The sequence below is a fragment of the Vanellus vanellus genome, assembly GCF_965231255.1.
Source record: "Vanellus vanellus genome assembly, chromosome: 10".
Lineage (NCBI taxonomy): Eukaryota > Metazoa > Chordata > Aves > Charadriiformes > Charadriidae > Vanellus > Vanellus vanellus.
In genome coordinates this window covers 4,437,033-4,458,595 of record NC_138915.1, presented here as the reverse complement: position 1 = coordinate 4,458,595, position 21,563 = coordinate 4,437,033, and the positions used below count along the sequence as shown (strand labels likewise).

The following is a 21,563-nucleotide window of genomic DNA, read 5'->3' as shown; positions in this document are numbered from 1 at the left end:
CCTTTATTGCAAGTAATCTGCACTGAGAAAAAAAAAGATTATACCATTGCAAACCTAAATTTAAGCATATGAGCTAGCAGACTTTGTAGCCTGCATGTTACAGTTAAAACACAGGTGCCTGTCACAATTCCCTTCCCCTAGTATCCTTGCTTTAAGAATTGAGTGCTATCGGTCCTACCAAAATTGGTATTGATGGTCAAAAGAGCTATTCTCCACTATGGTCAAAAGCTATTCTCTCTGTGTTAATTACAACTATATATAGAAAAGTTTTCATTAAAACTCTGGAAAATTCAAATATAAGTAGGTGCTTGTGAGATCAGAAATATTTTTTTGGATCTACATCAAATATTTCTAAGGAACTGTTTATTTACATGCTTTCACAGCATTAGACGCTTTCCAGACTGTATCAATACATTGTCATTTACCCAGCTACGAAATGAGAGGAAGTTCAATTTCTGTTTCAAAAATAAAGGCTATCACCAGTATACCCTTGTATGGAGTGTATATATCACTCCATATGCTTTTATGGAGTACAGTTGAAAATGGCAGAATTTGAGAAGTGCATCAGCAATTCAGAGGGAAGAGACAAATCTGGAGTGCTTTTATCCCTAATATTGTATTTTAAAAATCACATTAAAGAAAACAAAAAACAACTGTTATTTTCAGGTAAATACATATTCCCTCCTACAACACATCAAATGAATAGCAAAACTTCAGTCATTTCTAAATGATGAAATTCAAGACAGGTCAACTCACCCCCCCTGGGACCACATGCTCGCAAATACATACGTTATATGACTTGAAATAGCACAGAGCGCTGGGGCCTATAAGACTTTTGGACTACCTCAGAATCTGAAGTGTGTTTAGGCTTAGATGTTTTCAGACATTCTTCAGCATTTTACATGGCTGCTTATGTCCCACCAGAGGTAGAGATGCTATTTCTTCTTCCAAGAGCTCTTCTACCACCTCAACTGTACAGCTCTGGAAAAGACACAACTTCTCTCTTCCTGGTGTCAACAGGAATGGTCTTTAGAAACAGGTAGCTGTTGGTATTACTTAGAATTAGAAGAAAATTCTGCTACAGTTTCCAAGAGCATTTTAATTCTCATTACTCTGGTCTCTGGAAAATGGTAAATTCAATTTCATAAGCTTCAACGTCTTTGTGTTAAAGCGAACAGAGATAGCAAGGGCTTTGGAGCCTGGTCCCCCACACCCAGTTCGTGCTATTTCTTCTTTATACAGTCTTAAAAGGAAGCATCAGAAAACACCTAAATGGAGGAGGTGCTGACAGACTGAAAACTTTAATTGAGACTCTTTTCCCACAGTGCCTCCCACACAAATCTGCAGAGTTTAAAGACTTTAACAGCTTATAACCGTAAGAGACAATTCTTTTTCCCTTGACCTCGCTTAATCCCTGATAACTTATATTAAAACAGTAGATTTCACAAAAAAGTGAGCTCCTTGAGCCAAACAAAGACCTTAAGTTTACTTCTACTGGGCAAGGTGTCTCATACACCACTGCTGCACCTCAATTTCCAGCGTCTTTGAGGGACAAACTATATTAACATCTTCTCACATTTAGCACATGTAAGCACTGGCCAGTACGTGCAGTGGGAAGCTTTCTCCATCCCCATCTTACCAATACAATTGTGGGAAATATCCCTTGCTCTATATTAAAAATAAACACCTACTGCCAAGGTGAGAACAGCCAGAGAGACAAACTTGCCCACAAGCAGGTAACTTCTATGCCGACTTCTTCCATTCTGCCCTAGCTATGAGTTTCCAAATACACAAAACCTTTCTTTAAAACACAAGTGCTCTGGGACACACTTCATCTCCGCCCCTCTCTGCTGTGTGAGCAGAGTCTTATCTTGTCTTCTTCAGCACTGCCCCATAACCCCTTGTGTCTTTGTAGCACTCAAGAAATCAACAAGTCACTGAAAGTCTCAAATGAAAGCAAAATTCCATTCTAAAAGATTGTTAGGAAATGTTTTGAAGATGTTTCCATTAAGAGTATCAATACAAAAAGATGAAATAGTTGACCAAAACCCATGGAGGATGAACAACTATCCATACGAGCAATGGAAAAATAAGCAATTATGGCAATATAGAGCTTTGCTAGGAAAACCAGGGCGGCCAGTTCCCCTGACCCCACCCTCCCTCCCGAATACTTACGTCGAGTAATATTCAAAGACAAATACAAATCTGACTTTCAACCAAACTAGTGTTTCAACTCAGCTAGAACTCTGCCTTTGAACTTACAGGGTGTGCATCGTTTCCTTCGCATAACAGAAGGAGACTGTGTGGGAAGAACATGAAATGAAGAGCATCGTGGGAAAGACTAGAGTCGCAAATGACATAGCTCCTCCCTGAAACCCATCTGGAAAGTCTGAGTAACTGCAGGATGTCCCCAGTTACTCATTCACATTCAATCAAATTTCAGGAATATCTGATTTATTCAAAATACCACAAATTACATCAACTAATGCAAGTTATTTTGCTTGATCATGGCTTTTTCAAAGCATGTATTTTATGAGAAGCGTGTTTTTGAAATTCCCAATTTTTAATGCATGTTTTTTTAAAATAAGATGGTGAAATAAGTATTTTAATTCAGGACGGTTTCCTGAAGACCTTAGACTTACGACAGTCTCTGCAAAGCCCCCTGCAAAATTCACTGAGCCGCTTCATACAGATATAGCCATTTTGCCATCATTTCGAATTCTAAAATTCCGTTTTTCCTAGAACTCCGGTTACCTTTTATTAGCAGGCAATTCACAGAGTAAGCTTATTCCACCAAACGCAGCATTGCATTCCCCTGTGCCAAAGAATTCATATTCTATAATTCAGTTTTCCCAGCAAAGCAGTAAAACGGTTATCAATATTTGATAACCCTGGATCTAAAAAACTTTGGTAGGGCATCATTACACACTCCTCCTTTCATAAAGATAATAATCTAAGGACTGTCCTTCCATTGGTAGTGTTTTGCTTTGCTTTCTTTCAGGAAGTGTTGCTAAGGAAACAGACTATCACCTACCATTAGGTCCAAGGGTCTAGCAAGGTTTTTCTCAGGAAAAATAGACCAACGGTTACAAAAACAGTATCTCTTTTGTTTGCTTTTGTTGTTTTGTTTTGTTTTTTAAATAAAGAAAAAAAATTAAGGGCAGAATTACTACATCCCCAACACATATAAGGTACAAGAAACATATTCACTAGGGCACGCTCCTTCTCCCTCCTAAACAGCATTATTTTATTTCATAATGAAATAAGGAGAAGCATTTAACCCATCATTAAAGCAAAAGTTTGGAGGCTTTTTCCACTTCTAGAGCCAGTATGGTATTTACCTTTGCCCTTTGAGAAAAGGCAGTAGACAGTTCTGTTAAGCAACAGTTCCCTGAAATAACGACCTGGCACTGTGTGCACAAAATCGTTACAGACCTACTTACTGAATTGAGTCACAGGGTAACTAAGCCTGGCTCAATAAATTCAAATTTATATACTTCATTTAGAGTTTCTGGTATTGTGAGTTTACATCACAATCCATTTTACTACTAAACAATTATATTTCACAATAACAGATCTGAGGATTTACCCAAATTAAAGCTTTTTTCAGCTTAGATGAAATTCAGAAATATGAACAGCTCCAAGTTTCAGTCAAGTCTCGTATCTATACAGACGGCATGGCAGGCAAAACACATGAGCCTATACAAAATACCTACATGCGAAAATAATTTTGCCTCGGTTTCATTGAAGGTAATCAGTCATAATTTAAAAATCAAGGTGCTAATACCTTAACTTTATATTTTACCAGAAGCATTTTGCAAAACAAAAAGGGTGTTCTAAGATTATTAGTAATACCTCTGGATGTCAACATCACCATAAAGACATATACATATCTATACACCTACCTATCTTCTAATTTGTAAAGCAAAGTTTACTGCCAAACTGTCTTAATAGACCTTGGCCCAGTTCTGACTTAGAGTTTAAGACAATTCTATTAAGTCAGTGGCAATTCCAATAAAGATTATAATAAAATATTAACATTAACACAATGTATCTTATCTTTACTAACAGCATAATTAATTGTCCAGAACACCAATGGAAACCTTGTACATCTCACATGTAAAGTTATAACTTCAAAAGATAATCAGAAGTGAACAGAAACGTAAATTAAAGAACAAACCAAAAAAAAAAAAAAAAATAACAAATCAAAACTTGGACAGGCTTCTATCTCATTTAAGATTAACTTGCCATCTTAAAAACGGTTTTCCTAACAACTTACAGAAAGGCTTGTATGCTAAAAGCTTATCTAATTTTATGTGACTGCATCAGCCTAACGAAAGAGATTACATCTCTGTACGTCCCGCCTCACTTATAAACTACAACAATCTGATTAAATTGCTTTTACTCACCAATTTGAGAAAACTTAAAGGATGCATTTTCTAATAATTATGATGTCTAACTGTGCTTGGCAGAAATCACTTTGAACACTTCTGCCCCCTATTACTGATTTTAATTGAAATGCACTCATTCGCGATAGAATTCCCCACCCGACCCCTTTCCTGCACTGCACTCTGTTTGGGGGGAGAGAAACAGTGCGTGGCCCAGATACGACAACTGTTGAGGACTAAAAACCAAAACTCACGTAAGCCTGTTAGCAAAACTGAACATTGCGGTGACCTTGGCAAATTATTTATACACAAAAGTAAATCAGGTGCAGCACAGGGCAGCAGACAGCAACAGCAGACCTACAATTTACAGAAGAGGAAAACCACCGAATCAAACAGGAGCATCTCAACCATTCTGTATTTTGGCAGCTGAAGCAGCTCACAAATCCTGTGGCCACACAACAAAAAACCTTGAAGATGTTGTGGCTTTAGCCCTTGCACTTCATCTCCGAGTCATGACAGAATATGTTTTAAAAATAAGTCTAGTAAAGATTGGTTTAAATTCATCTACTCCCTTGATAAGGCCTGTTGTTTGGTCGGCTCCATTCCCACCTTCTCTGGAACAGCTACTACTCACTCCTCCCTTCAGACCAGAGGGAAAAACACTCAGCACACCGTTTTAAATGTCAGTTTTATAGCCCACTTCCTACCTCCTCAGGAACGTAGGATGCTCTGGAATCACTCGACTGCACTCTCTAGAACAGAGCCCTGTTGCTCAGTGAAGAGATATGATGGCGTAAGTGAAAGACACGTGCTATGGCCGCCTGAGGAGTCCCAGTTGCCTGCAGTCTTATTGGCTCAAAAGGCTTTGACAGCACGTACGGCACTTCTATTATTAAAGCTTAGTGGATTTTCTAAGTTGAACTCCCACTAAAAACTTAACTAACTGGGGTCACGAGGGGTAAATGGGAGTACGGAGTTACACATTCCAGATGGCTATTGCCACTGGCTTCTCACATGCCCAATAGGACACTCTGGTTGTCCATCCACTCAACCAGACACAGAACCATGTTACCACAGATCTCTCCACTAAGCACCTATTCTCACCTTGAGATCCTCCCTCCGTTGCTGGTCATCCTTTAGCAGGGGCAAAATCTTTGCCCTCTGCCTCAATGAGATGACCTTGAAAACTCCCAGGCAACCAGCAGATGCCTGCTTTTCATAGAAGCGTGCAAATGAAAAGGACACATGATTCTCCCAGCCTTTAAAGACCATGTTAAACATAAAAGAATAGCATCACACTAGTGAGTTCAGGCTGTCAAGAGTGTACATTGCTCTCCGCAGAGTTTAATTTTGAAAGCGGTAGCGTAAAGCTTCATCTCACAATCATCAGGCATTTTTCATTGGTGGCCACCAGATGCAGAGCAGTAATAGAACAGAAAAGCTGACTTTCAGCAGCGGTCCACTATAAATCAAAGCCACAAAATAAGACAGCCTGCAAAGTATTATCAGCGGGCAACAAGGAAGCAACAATGAAATATTGCATGAAATGCTATTTGCAGGAATTAATTCAGACTATGACTTCTGTGTACAGTGAAGGTCACAACATACATCAAAAACATACATCATTCCCCCAGCCCTGCAGTTCAAAAATTGCAGTCAGGTAGACAAGTACGCTCTGCCCTGGATCAACAGCAATGACTACCTACACCCATAGCGACGCTGACTGATAGTAAAGGCGTTGGGAAGTTAGCACTGAGTGGTAGGGGCCGATTACAAGGAAGGCTGAACAAGTCTATGATTAGTAAAAAGAAGCAGGAATTAAACAGCGTAGTAACCTCAGCTAAACACAAGAGAGAAGCTGCCCTGTCTGCACAAATATTTGCCTCTAGTCTTTAGCAAATAAGGCCAACATCAATATTAATGCGATCAGACATTCAATATTTTTCATTGTTAGCCCTTAAATAGGTTTGCCATAGCGTACTCTTGCAGCTGGACGGTTACCTTTACTGGGTGGAACAGGAGGAAAGGATCAATGTTTTTCACAGAGAGCAGGCACACAACATGGCAGCAACAAGGACTAAGACTCTTGAAAGCGCTGACAAATATAGAGCAGTAGTCGATGCCACCGATAGCCAAATCCTCATATGGAATCTACACCCAAATTCAGTTATGAGAAAGCTGGATTGCAGGTTTCATTTCCTTCAATCTTGTGCTTCTCATGCCAAGCTTCCCTCTTTGTTTTCTTGATCAACCACATCTAGGCTGAATGTCTGGCAGCAGTCACATTTCTCTCAGGTGGAGTGGTAACAGAACACACAACAAAAAGACCAGTTACATCATATAGTCAGTAGAGACAGGCCTATGCTAGTTAAGGAGGGTGGGTCACATTATTTTAAAATTTAAATCCAGTTTTCAGTCTTTATGTTAATCCATTAAGGCTTGGAGTTCTCCAGTTTTTCTCCACACTGCTTTCTTCTACAACAGAAGGCTCTGTCACGTAACATCGCCCTTTATCTGCCTCTTCTCTACCGTTCCCCTCCCCAGATACGTATTCTAGCCTCGACAGGATAAACCAACACAGGGTTAAACTTAATTTATACACCCGTGCTTGTTATACCAGTAGGCATAAAATATGACTTCATATTATATTAAATGCACAGAAAAGCTAAACTAAAATGAATAAATTAAACAATTTCATTCAGTACCTCAAGTGTAAGAGAAGAGGAGTTTAACACTTCAATGCCAATACCTAAGTCTTACTGCTGAACATAATACATGAAAAAGTAATTTATCAACCTGTTACGAAATTCTGTGGTAACCTGCTTCCAAGCTCAGTGTATTTTCTTGAAGGAGCTGTAAAACACAAGGTATTTTTCATAATCTGGATTGGTTTATGTTTACGCATTCAGGTGGGATATTCAATTAACACATTCAGTCTAAAGGACTGTTTTGCCCATTATAAACTTCTTGCATCCTAATATACAATATTCAATACTGTAAAACATTTTGGACAAGGTTAGATTTTTAGCCAACTAACCTCCTAGTAAAATTATATAAAAAAAATCACTAAATCTGAATCTATCTTTTCATAAAGTTCTGCAGATGATTTTAGTAATACACTTTCTTTCTACCGTGTTTCACTGATATAACTGCAGAGGAAATTGAATTCTAACATGTAGATTTTATTAGGAATACAGTACTATGATTTTTAACCATGGGTATTCTCATCCCTCCTCACGACTTAGGCAGATGCATCCAATTAATGATGAATCATTCTACATACATTTCCTGTTTAGAACATACTGGCAATACCAGCATAACAACCTACAGAGCTCAAAACAGGGAAGAGAAACTCACTTGGTCACACACCATCACCATTTTTGTTTATACACCCCAAAAAGGTGGCTTTTAAGTTGGGGGCTGTGGGTGTCCCAAGAAAGAAATTGTTCACTTTCCGCTTCCTAGATGAACTATCATTAAGCTATTTCAAAGAAACGACACTATTGTATGCAGACAGAGATGAATATACTACACATTGTAGACAATGTACAACTAGATATCACCACTAGAATCAAGGAAAATTTGATTTATTGTGATCCTAAGCACTACTTAGCATATTTGTAATAAAATCACGTGTGAAGGAAATTGAGGCCATGCACCAGGGCATTTAAGAACAGTTGCTCTTCTGTACCATTTTACTCACTGAAAGTTGGGCCACAATTCCACAGAAGGTGCTGAAAAAGATAAGGACAAACTACACAATGTGGTTCTGTCTATCCATGCTGTATCTTCAGAATAACTGAAGAAAAGTGACTCCCAGTGTCATTGTAAAATGAAGTCAGAAGAATATCTGCATGTATCCTTAACTGAAAATTTTGGTCAAGTTCCACTTTCTGAAGTGGAGAGTCCATTCTCATTCTACCTACTTCGTTGATTAATTTGACTTCCCTGAAGTGTTTTGTTGTTGTGTTTTTTTTGGGTTTGTTTTTTTTTTTTTTCCCCCTCTTTCAGGGATTGTCTTATCTTCTGCAGGAGACTATTGCCCACATACTGTTGGATCAAGCTATAATGTCCTAATTTCTGATCCCTCCTAGGGAGGCCTGTGGAGCTCCAGACTCTGAAAGTTCATAGATGCTCCAAAGGTGCTGCTTTTATTCTTCAAATGCTCTCCCTCTGGAAGCTCTGTAGTTGAAAAGACTAACACTGTGAAGGAAACCGATCACAGGTAAGTAATCCTCTCTCTCTCTTTTTAATTAATGACTGGTAGAAGGGAACAACGTTTTTGTACATTCAGATATGAACTTTACATTTCAGTGGTCATAGCTGAAGGTTTGGAGGTTTTTTTTTTTGTTTTTTTTTTTTGTTTTGTTTTGTTTTTTTTTTTTTTAAAAAAAACAAAACAAACCAGAAAACATTCATTTTTGGTGGCATAGACATACAGGTTGCCCATAAAAGGTAATAACAATCCAATATGCCACTAATTTAAAAAAAAAAAACAACCAACTGATGATCTCACAAAGATTTTTGAAAAATAGGTTGGTATATAGTTCCAATTCTCTTATCCTGAAAATTACTGAACTATCCTCTATCCTCTGAACAGCCTAGTATAAACTTCCACAGCATGTGGCCATCATTTAAATACTGCACTGAAAATATTTCATTTCCCTTTAATTTGCATCACTTTTCATATATTTTGACTACAGCTTTCAGCGTTGGAATGCAGTGATAGGAATCTTACAAGAGTTTCTAAACGTATGCAAGATTACAGCACTATTTGATTTGTGAGAAAGGAAAAATCTATGAGCAAAGACTACTTTTTTCACTATCACCTTCTTCGTAGTCTTAGGGGGTAATTTTCTGTACCAGCTCATTGTTCTCGATCAGGCACTGTAAAGTGTACACTTAAATGAAACGCTCTCCAGTGCAGGGGGCAAGTTGTTCTTCCTCCAGTCTGGCTCACTAATGGTTAAGATTTTAAGGCTTTTAACCTTCAACAGAGAAATTGCTTTGAAATTTATTATAAGCTTGTTCTCATTGATCATTTTGATTGCTGAGGTTTTAAAGGACACAACCAGAAACATTCAGACCACATAACAAATAAAACCAACACAATAAAGGTAACTAGGTCTTTCAGAAGTTTATAAGGACTCCAGGAGATGAGCAATTGATTTCTTCAAGCTGAGCAGAGAGAAGCATGAAATGAACTTCAGCTTGCAACAAACTAGACACGTAAGAAAGAACTTGTCCCATTTTAATATTACTCAACACTGGGATGGACAAGGCATTTTAACAGCAAAGAGGAAGATCCTGCAATGGAGGAAAGCCTCAAATCTACAGTGATCCGGAGGCACCAATTATTTTAAGTGATGACAATTTTAGAGGTCTACACATGCTAGAATGTAGTTTCTATTTTAAAGCACTATAAACAGTCTATTGTAACTGAGTTGAACAAAATTCCATTGATTCTTTAGAAAATAAACTTAAGAAAACTCTTAGAAAAAACAAGTAGAAAGCTTGCTACTAGCTCTAGTGATAAACTTATTAGTTTTCACTCTACGCAAAGGAAATGGAACAATATTAAGGTGAATGAATTTAGGTGTAGATCAAAAAATGAAGGATTATGCTGCCAGGGAGTGAAGGATTATCATCACTTACCTCCCTCATCCAGAAGCTTCCCACTCAGGGGCTGGGATGTATCTGAAGAGTAACATGTAATGGAAATTTGTAGCGTTAAATTAACTGCAGCTGATTGGAAGCACCTGATGGAGAAGAGGTGAGAATACCTGCTGTTTTAGAAGTGTGAATAGGATAATCCCCAAATCTGACTTTCTGGTCTTCTGCCCTGACATTAACTATTAAGGTTAAAATTTGTCTGAACACTGGAAAAAATACTATAATAGTCAGTTACAATAAGCTACTAGAGAGTAGTTTTCCAGACCAACAAAAAGAAAAAAGGCTCAAGTCATGGTTTTTAACTGAAACCATAGCCTCATGACACCAGTAGTCAAATAACCAGGCAATACGCTTAGCGTCAAAAGGAGATACGAGTTTTCATTGATCAGTACGGTGACATAGCAAAAAAAAAAAAACCAACAAAACAAACCAAAGCACGCCTACCATCTCCTCAGTAGACTATTTAAATATGTAAGTCAAGGCTACAGAAAACAAAATCTTACCTGGTAAGTGTGTACTCCCTGAGTCCTGAATGCAGGTTCATGGCGGAAAAAGTACCTATGCATCCACGCAATCGTTTATCTCGACCAATCTTCCACGTTACAAACAGCGGGCTGTTTTAGGGAAGAGAAAAAGACATGATCACAGAAGCAATATTGACAGTCCGTGTGAAATATCAGCAACAGCACCCTTCCATTTTGGGCAATGAGGGGCCAAATCTCTAAAGTAACTGTATCTGAGCAGGCCATAGTATTTAGAAACATCCTTCGCAATTCTTTTGCCTGTTCTAGAAATATTGTCTATTATATCACATGAGCAACAAGATGACTAGAATAGTTAACGGACAGAACGAAACTGCTTGGTAACAGATATGATGCGCTTGGTGTTCCTCACTGTTACCCATCAGCCTTCTCCTGGGAATGGGAAAAGCCTCACCTCAGACATCTGTATATATGGAACCCTTTACAGAAGGGAAAAATAACCCATCACACTAACTACCCCTCCGCCTGAACACCAATACTTTAGTCCTTAACACTGCTGGCAAGAAACTACCAGAAATCCTTGGAAGACAAGAACATTTAGGAACACTCTGCAAATTTAAAGAACTGTCTGAGGAAAGAATATTTTGACCATGAATCCCAAGTTAGTATTTAAAAATCTCAAAAATGACCAGGAGTGGAGCAAAATCTCTAGTAAGTTGAACGTGTCCCAATTATATGAATTAACAAGAAAGAGAAAAACCATATAACTTTCTGGGACCAAAGCGTTCCTTGCAATTCTAGAGCATTGCATCAATACACAAGCAACAGAAAACTACACAAACCTGAAGGTCTCAAGGGAGTGCACATGGCTCCTGGGTACCCAGTCCTCTCAACTCTAACAAAGATTTCTAATCCTGAGATGAACAGGGACGCATAGAGAAGAAAAGCAAATAAAATTTACTCTTTTTCCAGAAAGGAGACAAATCGAAGTGGATTACATGAACAAGAGTGCACTTTCCCTTACTGTTAGGCTTAAAAAAAAAAAAAAAAAAAAAGGGCATTTCAGTTAAGCAACTTAACATAGAGTATTCTTGATCACAAATAGATTCACATGTCTGCAGAACAAGCAACCCCATCCCCTCCCAACTGTAGAGCACCTACCCCTTAAATCCTGAAGTAAATCTGGTGTTAAGTTTTGTGGAAAGCCATAGACCCTTCAGGCATAAATAAATTCTTGATATGAAGACTACAGCCACGCTGCACTACATCTGACTGAAGCAAGGTTCATCTCGGACATTTAGAGCACCTGCAACCACCACACACATGTTTAAGGATGTGCAACTGATTTCTCTCCAAAGCTATTTGAGAATCAAGCACTGCTCCTCAGCATTATACCCGTGTACAAACCACCATGCTGAATTCGTCTTGTTCTTCTTTATAGTAAGGACACTGTAGGAAACAGCTAAATAGTCCATAGTCACTGCTGTGAAGATCAAGAAGCCTACATGTGATTTGTCTGGTGTGGCACAAGATATCCATCATGTGATGGCAGAAAGGGATGTGCCTCTGCCTCCGCAGCACCAACGCAGCAGCATCCCATCCTCTCATAACTTTCCCAAACCCGTTATTACTGCCTGCTGGTAGAGCAACTTCCTCCTTATTTGACTGAACTGGACGAGTTCCCTTCTTTCAATGATGACAAATAGAAGAGGAAGCTGAAGTCATACTTTCTTTTGGATTTGGGTTTCCGTTTGTTTCTTTTTTGCCATCCCCCACCTTTTTTTTTTTTTTTTTTTTTAAATCAAACAACTTAAGAAAAACAAAAAAAAAACCCAAACAAAAAAAAAAATGAAGAGCATAAAGCCAGAAGGTACTATTGCCTAACATTTAGTGCAATGCAGGTCATTGCACTATTCTCCATTCAGATCAACAAGTGGCATTTTACTAGCATTTTCAAAAAAGGTATCCCAGTTCCCCTAACTGGTATCAACAAAATTATTAGATCATAATGGCACTGAAGACTGTCTCTTTCCTCTTGCACAGAAACAAGCTTGAATAAGATTCAAAATGGACTTTAGGATTATTCTCTTGACCTTTATCTTTGGATTATGAGATTTATTAGCTGTAATACACTTAGTGGAGGGCTATAATTCAGGGAAACATATACGCATTTACTTTCGTGTAAAAATGGAATTCCTTTTAGGATGCGTTGTTACTGTACTTTAAAAGGACAATAGAAGAAAACATCCAGATACTATCACTGAATGTCAAATAGATTACTGAAGCATTTGCATATGCTTTGAAGGTCCTTGTCAATGAGTACCAGCAGAAAAAGTAAAGGTTGCCTAGGTATATTTTTGTACTAGTGGTAGCAGTACTATAAACATATCAATAGGACTAAATTTAAACTTCTACCCATGGGGTAAATGAACCATCACTTGTAGCTATACATCACAAAATCTGACTAAAGATGTTTTTCCAACTTCTGTGCTCCCCAGCGCTTGCCTCCTTGTTCCCCAGGAGCCACTAAAGGTATCAGCTTGTCTACACAGAAGATATAAGCCTACCAAACAGAATTACTTTTCTTAATTACCATCACAGAATCTTGAAAGTGTAATTCGGACCAAAGGTTCAGAGCAGTCAGTGACCCAAGAGGATTCTGACTCTTCAGACTGGAGAAATAAGGCTGAAAGGGACCTTCAGGGCTCCTCCTATCTTAAGGAATAATTATATGATTCTCCTCGTAAGTGAGCTGCATTCTGTATCTTAAAAACTACTGGGAATAATGGGGACAAAAACCCCAAAATGAAAAATCAGAAGGTTGCCTTTGAGGCTACCTCACTGAAGTTCAGAACGTCTGGAAACATTCTGATTTCCTGCCGAAATGTTTTCCCAGTCAGCTTGCACCTAGCTACTCCTCTGCCAACATTGTCCTTTAGTTTAAATAGTTCTATTCCCTTCCTGGTTATTACTCCCCAAAGTATTTATAGAAAGAATTCATATGCCTCTTCAGACTTCACTTCGCTGAGCTAAATGGGTTGTGTTCACTAAGTTTCCTCTCAAAAGGGATCTTTCCATTCTAACCATCACAGCTCTTCTCTACACCCTTTTCCAGTTTAAATTCACCTTCTTGAACATCAGTGTCCAGAACCGTACGTAGACTTACAGAGCAGGGTCTCACACCCCCATTAATACTTCCACCTCTGAACTAGAAACACTGACTGCTACATTTTAGGATTAAGTCTCACAGCCCAATATAAAGTCCGTGTCTGCCATTCAAACGTTACAGAGCATTTCTAGTCTTACACTAAACAAAGACAATGGGAAACCCGCTCACAGAACCTAGACAAGCTATGCAGAGAAAAGAATTTATTTCTAGTGATGTTCTTTCACTTTTTATTGGCATCCTTGGTTTCAGCTGTTTGCCTGTTTTCTCCAAATCTGCAATGTTTTTCTTGTGTTTTAAAACCAGTAATAACCCACAAATAAACTTGCCATCTAACATAGCCTCAGATCTTAGGTTTGCAGTTATGTGCCAAATTCCACAAAACAGTTAACAACAGCTAAGTAAATACATACATTTTCAACTAAAAAAAAAAAATAAATCCTTATTTTCATCTGTTTTTCTTAGAATAAAAAGGGGTGGTTTTTTTCAGCAACGTTACATTAGACCTAAAATGAAAATTTGCACCTCTAACCACTTGAAAGAAAACAGAACAGAATAACAGAAGAGAAAATCTTCAGTAAAAAAGCAGAAGAGGTGGCAGATGCGATGCTAGGAGTCCCTTTTATCCAATTACGTGCAGCAAGAGTCTGCATCGCATGTTGGAGATCCGAGTCCTCTTTTTGCCTGAAGAAGTTTGAACCCATATATCCCACAAGAGTGGGAGAGCATACTGGGGTGGAGTGCGCTCACCTTTCTGACTCTGGTTCCCTCTCGGTCTAGTATGAAAGCTGTTTTTGTTGTTGTTGTTGTTGCTTGTTTGTTTTTTTAAAAAAAAACATTAACCAAACCAGATGCTGCTCTTCCCTGGGAGGGCTCAGTAATCAGCTTCAAGCGGTTCTCTTACTCAATTTAGGGTGAAGAATCTTATTAAAAACCAAAACAGCTCCAAGCTTGGGAGTGAGCCCTCTTGAACCAAGAGACTTGGAAATTTACTCGTCTGATGACTTATCCAGCTTCTCATCACGGTGCCGGGAACCTCTGACATACCCTGCTGACAGCGTTAACAACAGGAGTGATGCAGAGCACCCCGAACACTCAGTAGCTGAAAGCCGGTGGAAGATATTTCAAACCTTACGGAAGCAGAAGGGACCAAATCCAGAGCCCCAGAAGCATCTGTAAATAACTTAATCTTCTTTCGTAAGGGTCTGGATTTTGTCATATTTTTTTTTTTGTTTGTGAGCCAGACACTGAAAAAACTATTTCCATCTAAAACTATTTACAGGTGCTACAGCAAATTCACAAGCAACCTGAGGACTATAAACTTTCCATCCGGCCATTGACTAATTTACTATTTATTGAAAAGTCTTACCCAGCTCTAATCTAAATAGCAGGCAACTGTTTTTTGCTATAGAGGCTGTCAGGCACTACTCCATGAAAACCAGCTCATCGTATATATAGTTTTTCCCTACTTTCAGTTGCAAAACTGAATTAAAGAGACAGTTTCAACACAACAAGAGTTTAAACTAATACTGCTTCCTCATATATAACTGCTGTCATCAAAAGGGGCATACATACACAGTCGGTCTCCTTGACAGACTACTGAAATACATGCGCGTATCCAACACCCTAAACACTGACCTTAAAGGCTCGCCAGAAAATGTGTGGCAGAAGCACCGGAGCATGGGTCACCCGATCAGAGTTCTGCCCCGCGTGTCACTTCGGATACTATTACACTTTTTCATTAATGAAGAAACTGGGACAGCCCTGTACTTCACCTGAACATTAATCTGTTACAACTTCTGGAGAATTGGAGCACTTCACACTGAAGGTCAGGAGGTATAAACCTATATAAACACTGAAAGAAAGTATCAAAATAGTTTCTTATACAAGGTGCTTAGCCATGTGCTAAGCATGTATCTTATGAATGTTTTACAATCAGAATCACCTAAACCAATTACTGACCTGCTTGCTATATGTTACCGAAAATATTTAGACTGAAAGCAAGAGTGCGCAAGCTATTTTAGTAATCAGTCAGCTACCACAGTAAGCGTCAGCACACCAATAACTTACAGTGACATCATGTAGAAAGCACTGTTAAAAATATCCTCTTTTAATATAAAGCAGCACTGGATACAAGCTGCCTTTTATTTGCCAGTACATTCAGTGGGGGGATTCTTTAAGTTGCGCTGTAGGGAAGGCAGCAAGAAGTGTGAATACATCGGTCTTCTTTTGGTATAAGAGGCAGAGTGAAAAGTTTCTCTTCGTTGTTATGGATAGGGAGGAAAAGAAAGGGGAGGAAGGTGGGAAGAATGGGGGAAAGGAAGGGTAACAGAACAAGAATATTTCCCTACTTTTATAAAAGATCAGTGAGAACTTCTTTGGTTTCACTTGAAGCCTTCAAAGTAATAAAACCCAAACTTGTAGGACTTTTAAGTGAAAAGGATTAAACTTGATGAACCGAGAGGTAAAATGATATTTAGACAGACGTTTTAATTATAGTTATTTATTTAACCTACCATCTTTTATACCAGAGAAGGAAAGAAAGTCTCTACAGCCCCAATGTTACTTGACACCCAGGGCTGTAGGATCAGACACTTTGAAAAGTCAGCACACTCATCCCTTTGCAGGGCCAGAGTGCTTCCACTTCAGCTCCCGGGATTTCTAAGCTACAACACGCCCAGAAAGTACTGTAAACAAGCAAAGTTGCAGTGGCAGTGCTTTCCTTTTTGTTTTACACAAGCGAACAAGCTATTGTTCCTAAATTCTAGAAATTTTAACATTTATATGTTTTAACGTACAGCTTACTCTACCTTATTTGGGATCATGCTACACCTTTGAGTATTGCTAAGCCCTGATGTAATACTGTTTCAAATTAGAAGCATCTGGAGAAAGAGAAATTAAACTTTATCATTAGAACAGTACGCTGCGATCCCACGCAGAAGCAATGCCAGCCTTACGGAGAATCACAGAGAGCAGCCTCCCTGCTAACTGATGCGCTCTAAACTTTGTTATACTCCAGGCTGTGGCATTTCCAGATGTCACAATTCAGTGAGCTAATGCACATTACTCAATATCAGAGAATACAGCTTCGTAATGAAGGAGGCGGGATCGCGTACACTGATAGCTTTATCGAGGGCATCTGCACATACGCTCGGAGGCACAGGAGGGGGGCAGATCTGTCGAAAGTGTCTAGTTTGTGATGAAAGGGGAAAACTGATGCATGATGTTACGGAGGTGGTCAACATCAACAACAGAATCTAATGAGTGCCTTTCTGCAACAGTCATACAAGAACGCAACGTGGTGTGAGGACATTTTAGCTTACCAGATATATTCTGAAAAAAATCTGGGAAGACACAAGAAAGTTAAGGCAAGAGGTTCGTGAACCTTCAAAAGGGGAGTAAGGGAGAATGGAAACAACACCCCCGCCCCCAAATTCATAAAGACAGAATTTGCTAAATGTAGGCAGTTAATACATAAGACTTTCTGGAAGACAAGCAAAGCAGGAAAAAGAAGAAAAAGTCAGTAGCTCCTTGCAGGAAAGGAAATTTCCTCAAAGGAAATGGGCAGAAGTGCAAAAAAGACCAACAATCACAGTAATAGATTCACTTGGAAATAAATCAGGTTATTGAAAAAAAAAAAAGACAGAAAAACAGAAAAACACAAAACAGGCACAATGAAGACAACGAATTTGCAACATGACACGTGAATATTAATGAGTATACAGGAAAAACTCTCATTTATGAGAAGAGAGAGAAAGACGAGGAAATTGCTGGCCAGCTACTTAACTCAGAGACTTAGGGGATCATCTGGCAACAGAAGATGCTGAGAAACCCAAACTGTAAAATGTTCAATTTAAAAAATCCTAATGGCAAGAAACATGAACGCTGGGACTGACTGCCTGGGAGGACGTACAGCTGCCATCATCAGTGTATCCTCAAAGGCCTCCAAAACCAGGCCAGCGTCAGGAATGCCGTAAATATATTTGACTCTGCCCTTTAACAAGGGACAAGACCAAACGGCCTCCTGATGTTTACTGCAGACTCGTTTTCTGATTTTGTATGATGCAATGTACGAGAACAAAGGGACAATTCACACCCGAAACTATCTGTTGAATTGTGGGAGAGACAATTGTCATTAGAAACCTCCAGGATCGGAAAAAAAAACATCTGAGAAAAAAACACATCAATCTTACACTTCTGCGTGTTTCCTTCTATGTAACACTATTACAGAAGTGAGTAAAGAAAGAGAGACATGTAACATTAACCATATTCTAAAGATGAGAAAACATTCATTTATTTATTGCTTCAAAGAACGTAAGACTGAGTAGCTTCAGCGAGGTTCAAGATGCCATTCACCATTTACTTGAGTACATAAGCACTTGCTGAATCAAGAACAGAAGCCAGTTTCTTCAGCAACTTATCTACAACTTCAAAGCGGGCTCTGAAGTGAAAATTTAGAGAAGTGAATGGATGATATTTTTCCTATTCTGAAAGCCAATTAAAAGAGCCTTTTGGGGGAAGGGTAAAAACAACTTTTTTACTGGAATTATCTCACCTTAAAGACTTTAGTTTCTCCTTCAACCTAGTTAGCCTAGATGCCAACAAAAAGCCAGTTTTTCCACTACAGTGCCACTTAACACATATTTTGACATGAGTTAAAAAAAGCACTACTTGCTTGGCTACTTTTACACAATCGGAAAAAGAATTAGGTACTGAGTAAAGTGTCTGAAATTCATTATCCTGCCTGTGTCCAATTACACACATAAACACAAAAAACCCAAATTACTAGGAGAATGACTTTATCTAGCAAAATTCATAAAGACCGGAGCACCTCAAAAAAACGCACAGATTTCCCTGAAGAGGAGTCAATTTATTCTGTGATAACATTCTTCTTGCTTGTGGAAGACATCTGAGATTCTTAAAAACAGTCTCTACTGCACTACCTCTTCAACCCATTTAGTCAACGAAGAAGGTTCCTCACTGCCAATGCACAATGATCCAAAGACAGTCACCACAGTCTACTGGCTTCAGAAGCTAGAAGCAAGATCCGCAATTTTTTTTTCATTTAAAATAGTATATAAATACTGAAAAAGTTATTAAATACTTCTGAGGGCACAGCATATTCTTTCACTCATTCTCAGGAGTAAACGATCAAATGAGCAACTCTTGCAACTACTGAACCTCAGAAACTTTTAGAGATTTCTTTCTTTACCCATGTAAGAGACTGAGCACAGTTGGTGGTTTTCCTGAAATCACTACGTGCCCTAGAGAGATCATACTCACAATCAAAACCTGAGCTGCTAGGTGTGAATTTGTTCGCAAGTTCTGCTTAGCTAAGCAGCTAATCTTAAGGAAGGTCAGAAAGCAGCTACTATTTTAAGAAAATCTAGTTTAAACAACAGCATAATCAGGGTTAAAAATAAGAGGACTGCTTAATGGTAGGCCATTTTCTAAAGTGAACCTACAACACCTTAATTCATTAAAATTCATGTAAAAATGGACATAAATTCACAAACACAGCCCGATGATGTGGCTGTCCATTCCGCTGCAGGACCAGTGCTGCTGTTCTGGCACACTCTATTAGACGAGCTGAGGCGACATGGGCAGCAGTCCAGAAAAGACAAGTTAAAAGTAACCATTTACCAAGGGGGGGTGGGGGGAAGGATAGGAGGGGGGGCACACGACAACGAATTTTAGGTATGCCCAGGCTGGACGCTCAGTCAGACACTACTCTGTATTTACAAAGTCGTTCTTTTGCACCTTCTCCAAGTCTCACAAGACTATCCAACAATTTCATGAAACAAATTGAGTTTCTATGACATATGTTCCTAAGTTTGCTGTTCACTTCGCTAAAATAAATATTTACATGCAACAAAATCCAGAACTACTCAGAAATCACACAAGTTGGTTATGTAGGCTTACTTAGCACTGCTAAAAAAAGATTTGAATATTTACAGTTCCTCAGAAAAACCAAAATCGACAGTAAAAGTTACATTCTACACAAGCGGAGAATCACAGATTGGGGCAAAACTAGTTTTACCCACCTCTAGACTCAAGGCAGCTTGTAATGCTGCCTGCCCACAAGCGTGTCTGAAACCCAACATAAGGACTTGCAGCACACCACCGCTGCACTTTCAAGAAACAGCCTTCAAAATCGTACTGTCCTCCATAGAGATAACTCCTTGGGGTGGTACGGGCGGCAATGTCAGAGCACTTGTCTGCAGCACCACAGGTCACAGGGCACCTGGAAATTCCTCAGGATGGCACCTTCCATACAGGTCATCTAATTACTTGCTTCGTTGCTCGGGGTTACTGATGCATCTGTAAGTCTATATATCTTGTTTTAGGGTGAGACGCTCGAATGTTCCTCTAAAACTGGAATGGTTCTTTCCTAAGTTCCCATAATGACAACCTCAACTGGGTATAAATTGAGTTTGTATGAGGGACTGAGCTGTCGTGGTGTCGGCACAGACACACAGCGGAGTGTGCATGCACTAACCAAGAGGAAACACCAGTTCATCACCTCATACTGCTTCAAATTACAATGCTTCAACGGTGTTCCAACTGCAGTTCTTGTCCACCACAAACTCAAGACCATCAAGCCGTTTTACATCTCAGTCAGCAGATATCAGGTTTATACATCTGGATAGTTGCTAAATCATTCAGTTACATTAAGTCGTCTAGAATTGAGTATCTTCAGAACATCAATCCCTAGGGTTATACTTTAGCCACTAAAGGCATTTGTATTTCCAAGACATTAAGAACAAGTTTAAGTGAGATCCTATGCAGTTAGGCCAGAAAGGGTATAGGCATGGCTATATCGTTTTAATTAAGATTTTTTTTTTTTATTAAAAAGAATAAAAATCAAACCTGAAAAATATTTCTAGCTCATACAGCTGTGGAGACAGCTTTCCAAGTATGAGCCAAGTATTAGCCAATGCAGTATCACAAGGTTACTCCAGCACCTTGGCTGCCGATCGTAGCAACAGCAGTGTTACCACAGCCTTAATGTTTACTATTTCTTGTCAGAATCACGCATGCAACAGGGAAACCATTAGTCATTGCAAAATTAAAATACTCTTTGCAATGATGAACAGCGGCACGAAGCCGTCACCCACACAAAAGAGGGAGGGGAGGACATGATTTGAGAGTAGACGTGAGGAAGAAAAAAGCAAGAAGTTAAATAGAAAATTCATAGTTCCTCTGGAAGACTGTGGAAGTGAGGGAACAGTAGGGAAGGAGAAGAGCTCTTTCCTCTTCCTCTGAACGCCGAGTAGAACAAGTCCGCTAGTCTTAAATAAAAGCGGCTGACAAAGTAAAAAGGAACTACCAGAATGGGACAAGGAGGTACATCCTCTTTAGAGCACAGCAGTTGTGATGCCAAGGCTCCTCACCAGGGTATTATCACAGTACTTTCTGTGATCATGCACACCATGATCCCCTGCTCTTCCATATTTACCTCCGACTAGTCGGTTTAACCTTCTATCTTGTAAACTTCTGCTAATCCTATCCAAGCCCTGGCTAGCAAGGTAAACATACAAACACACTCCTCAAAAACAAACAAACAAATCCATTTCAACACCCAAAATCTCTTCAGACAATAAATTTTTTAAAAGGCTTATTGTTTTATACATATTCTTTCCATTTAAGGTGCCTACAAGGCCCAGAGGGAGCACTGCAGCTTGAAGACAGACATCCCTCAGGTACTCGGGGCGAGCAGGTTTATCTGAGCAGCCCAGTGCCATCCGTGCCCAAGCAGATAGGGTGGCCCTGCACTTCGCTGAGTTGATTCTGGCCCTCATTAAGCACTAGATCAGGAATTGCTGAACTGTACACTGTTTTGTAACAAAGCCA

The 21,563-nt window shown here is 39.2% G+C and overlaps 1 protein-coding gene across 1 annotated transcript in view; it reads right to left on the bottom strand.

Annotated features, from left to right (window-relative positions):
- AMMECR1 (AMMECR nuclear protein 1) overlaps window positions 1-21,563 on the bottom strand; it is a gene marked incomplete at its 5' end in the record, with an annotated part of 106,006 nt that overhangs the window by 33,604 nt on the left and 50,839 nt on the right. The window contains one exon of the mRNA XM_082488015.1: window positions 10,565-10,675. Coding sequence (XP_082344141.1) covers window positions 10,565-10,675 — 111 coding nt within the window. The remainder of the gene's footprint in view (window positions 1-10,564; window positions 10,676-21,563) is intronic.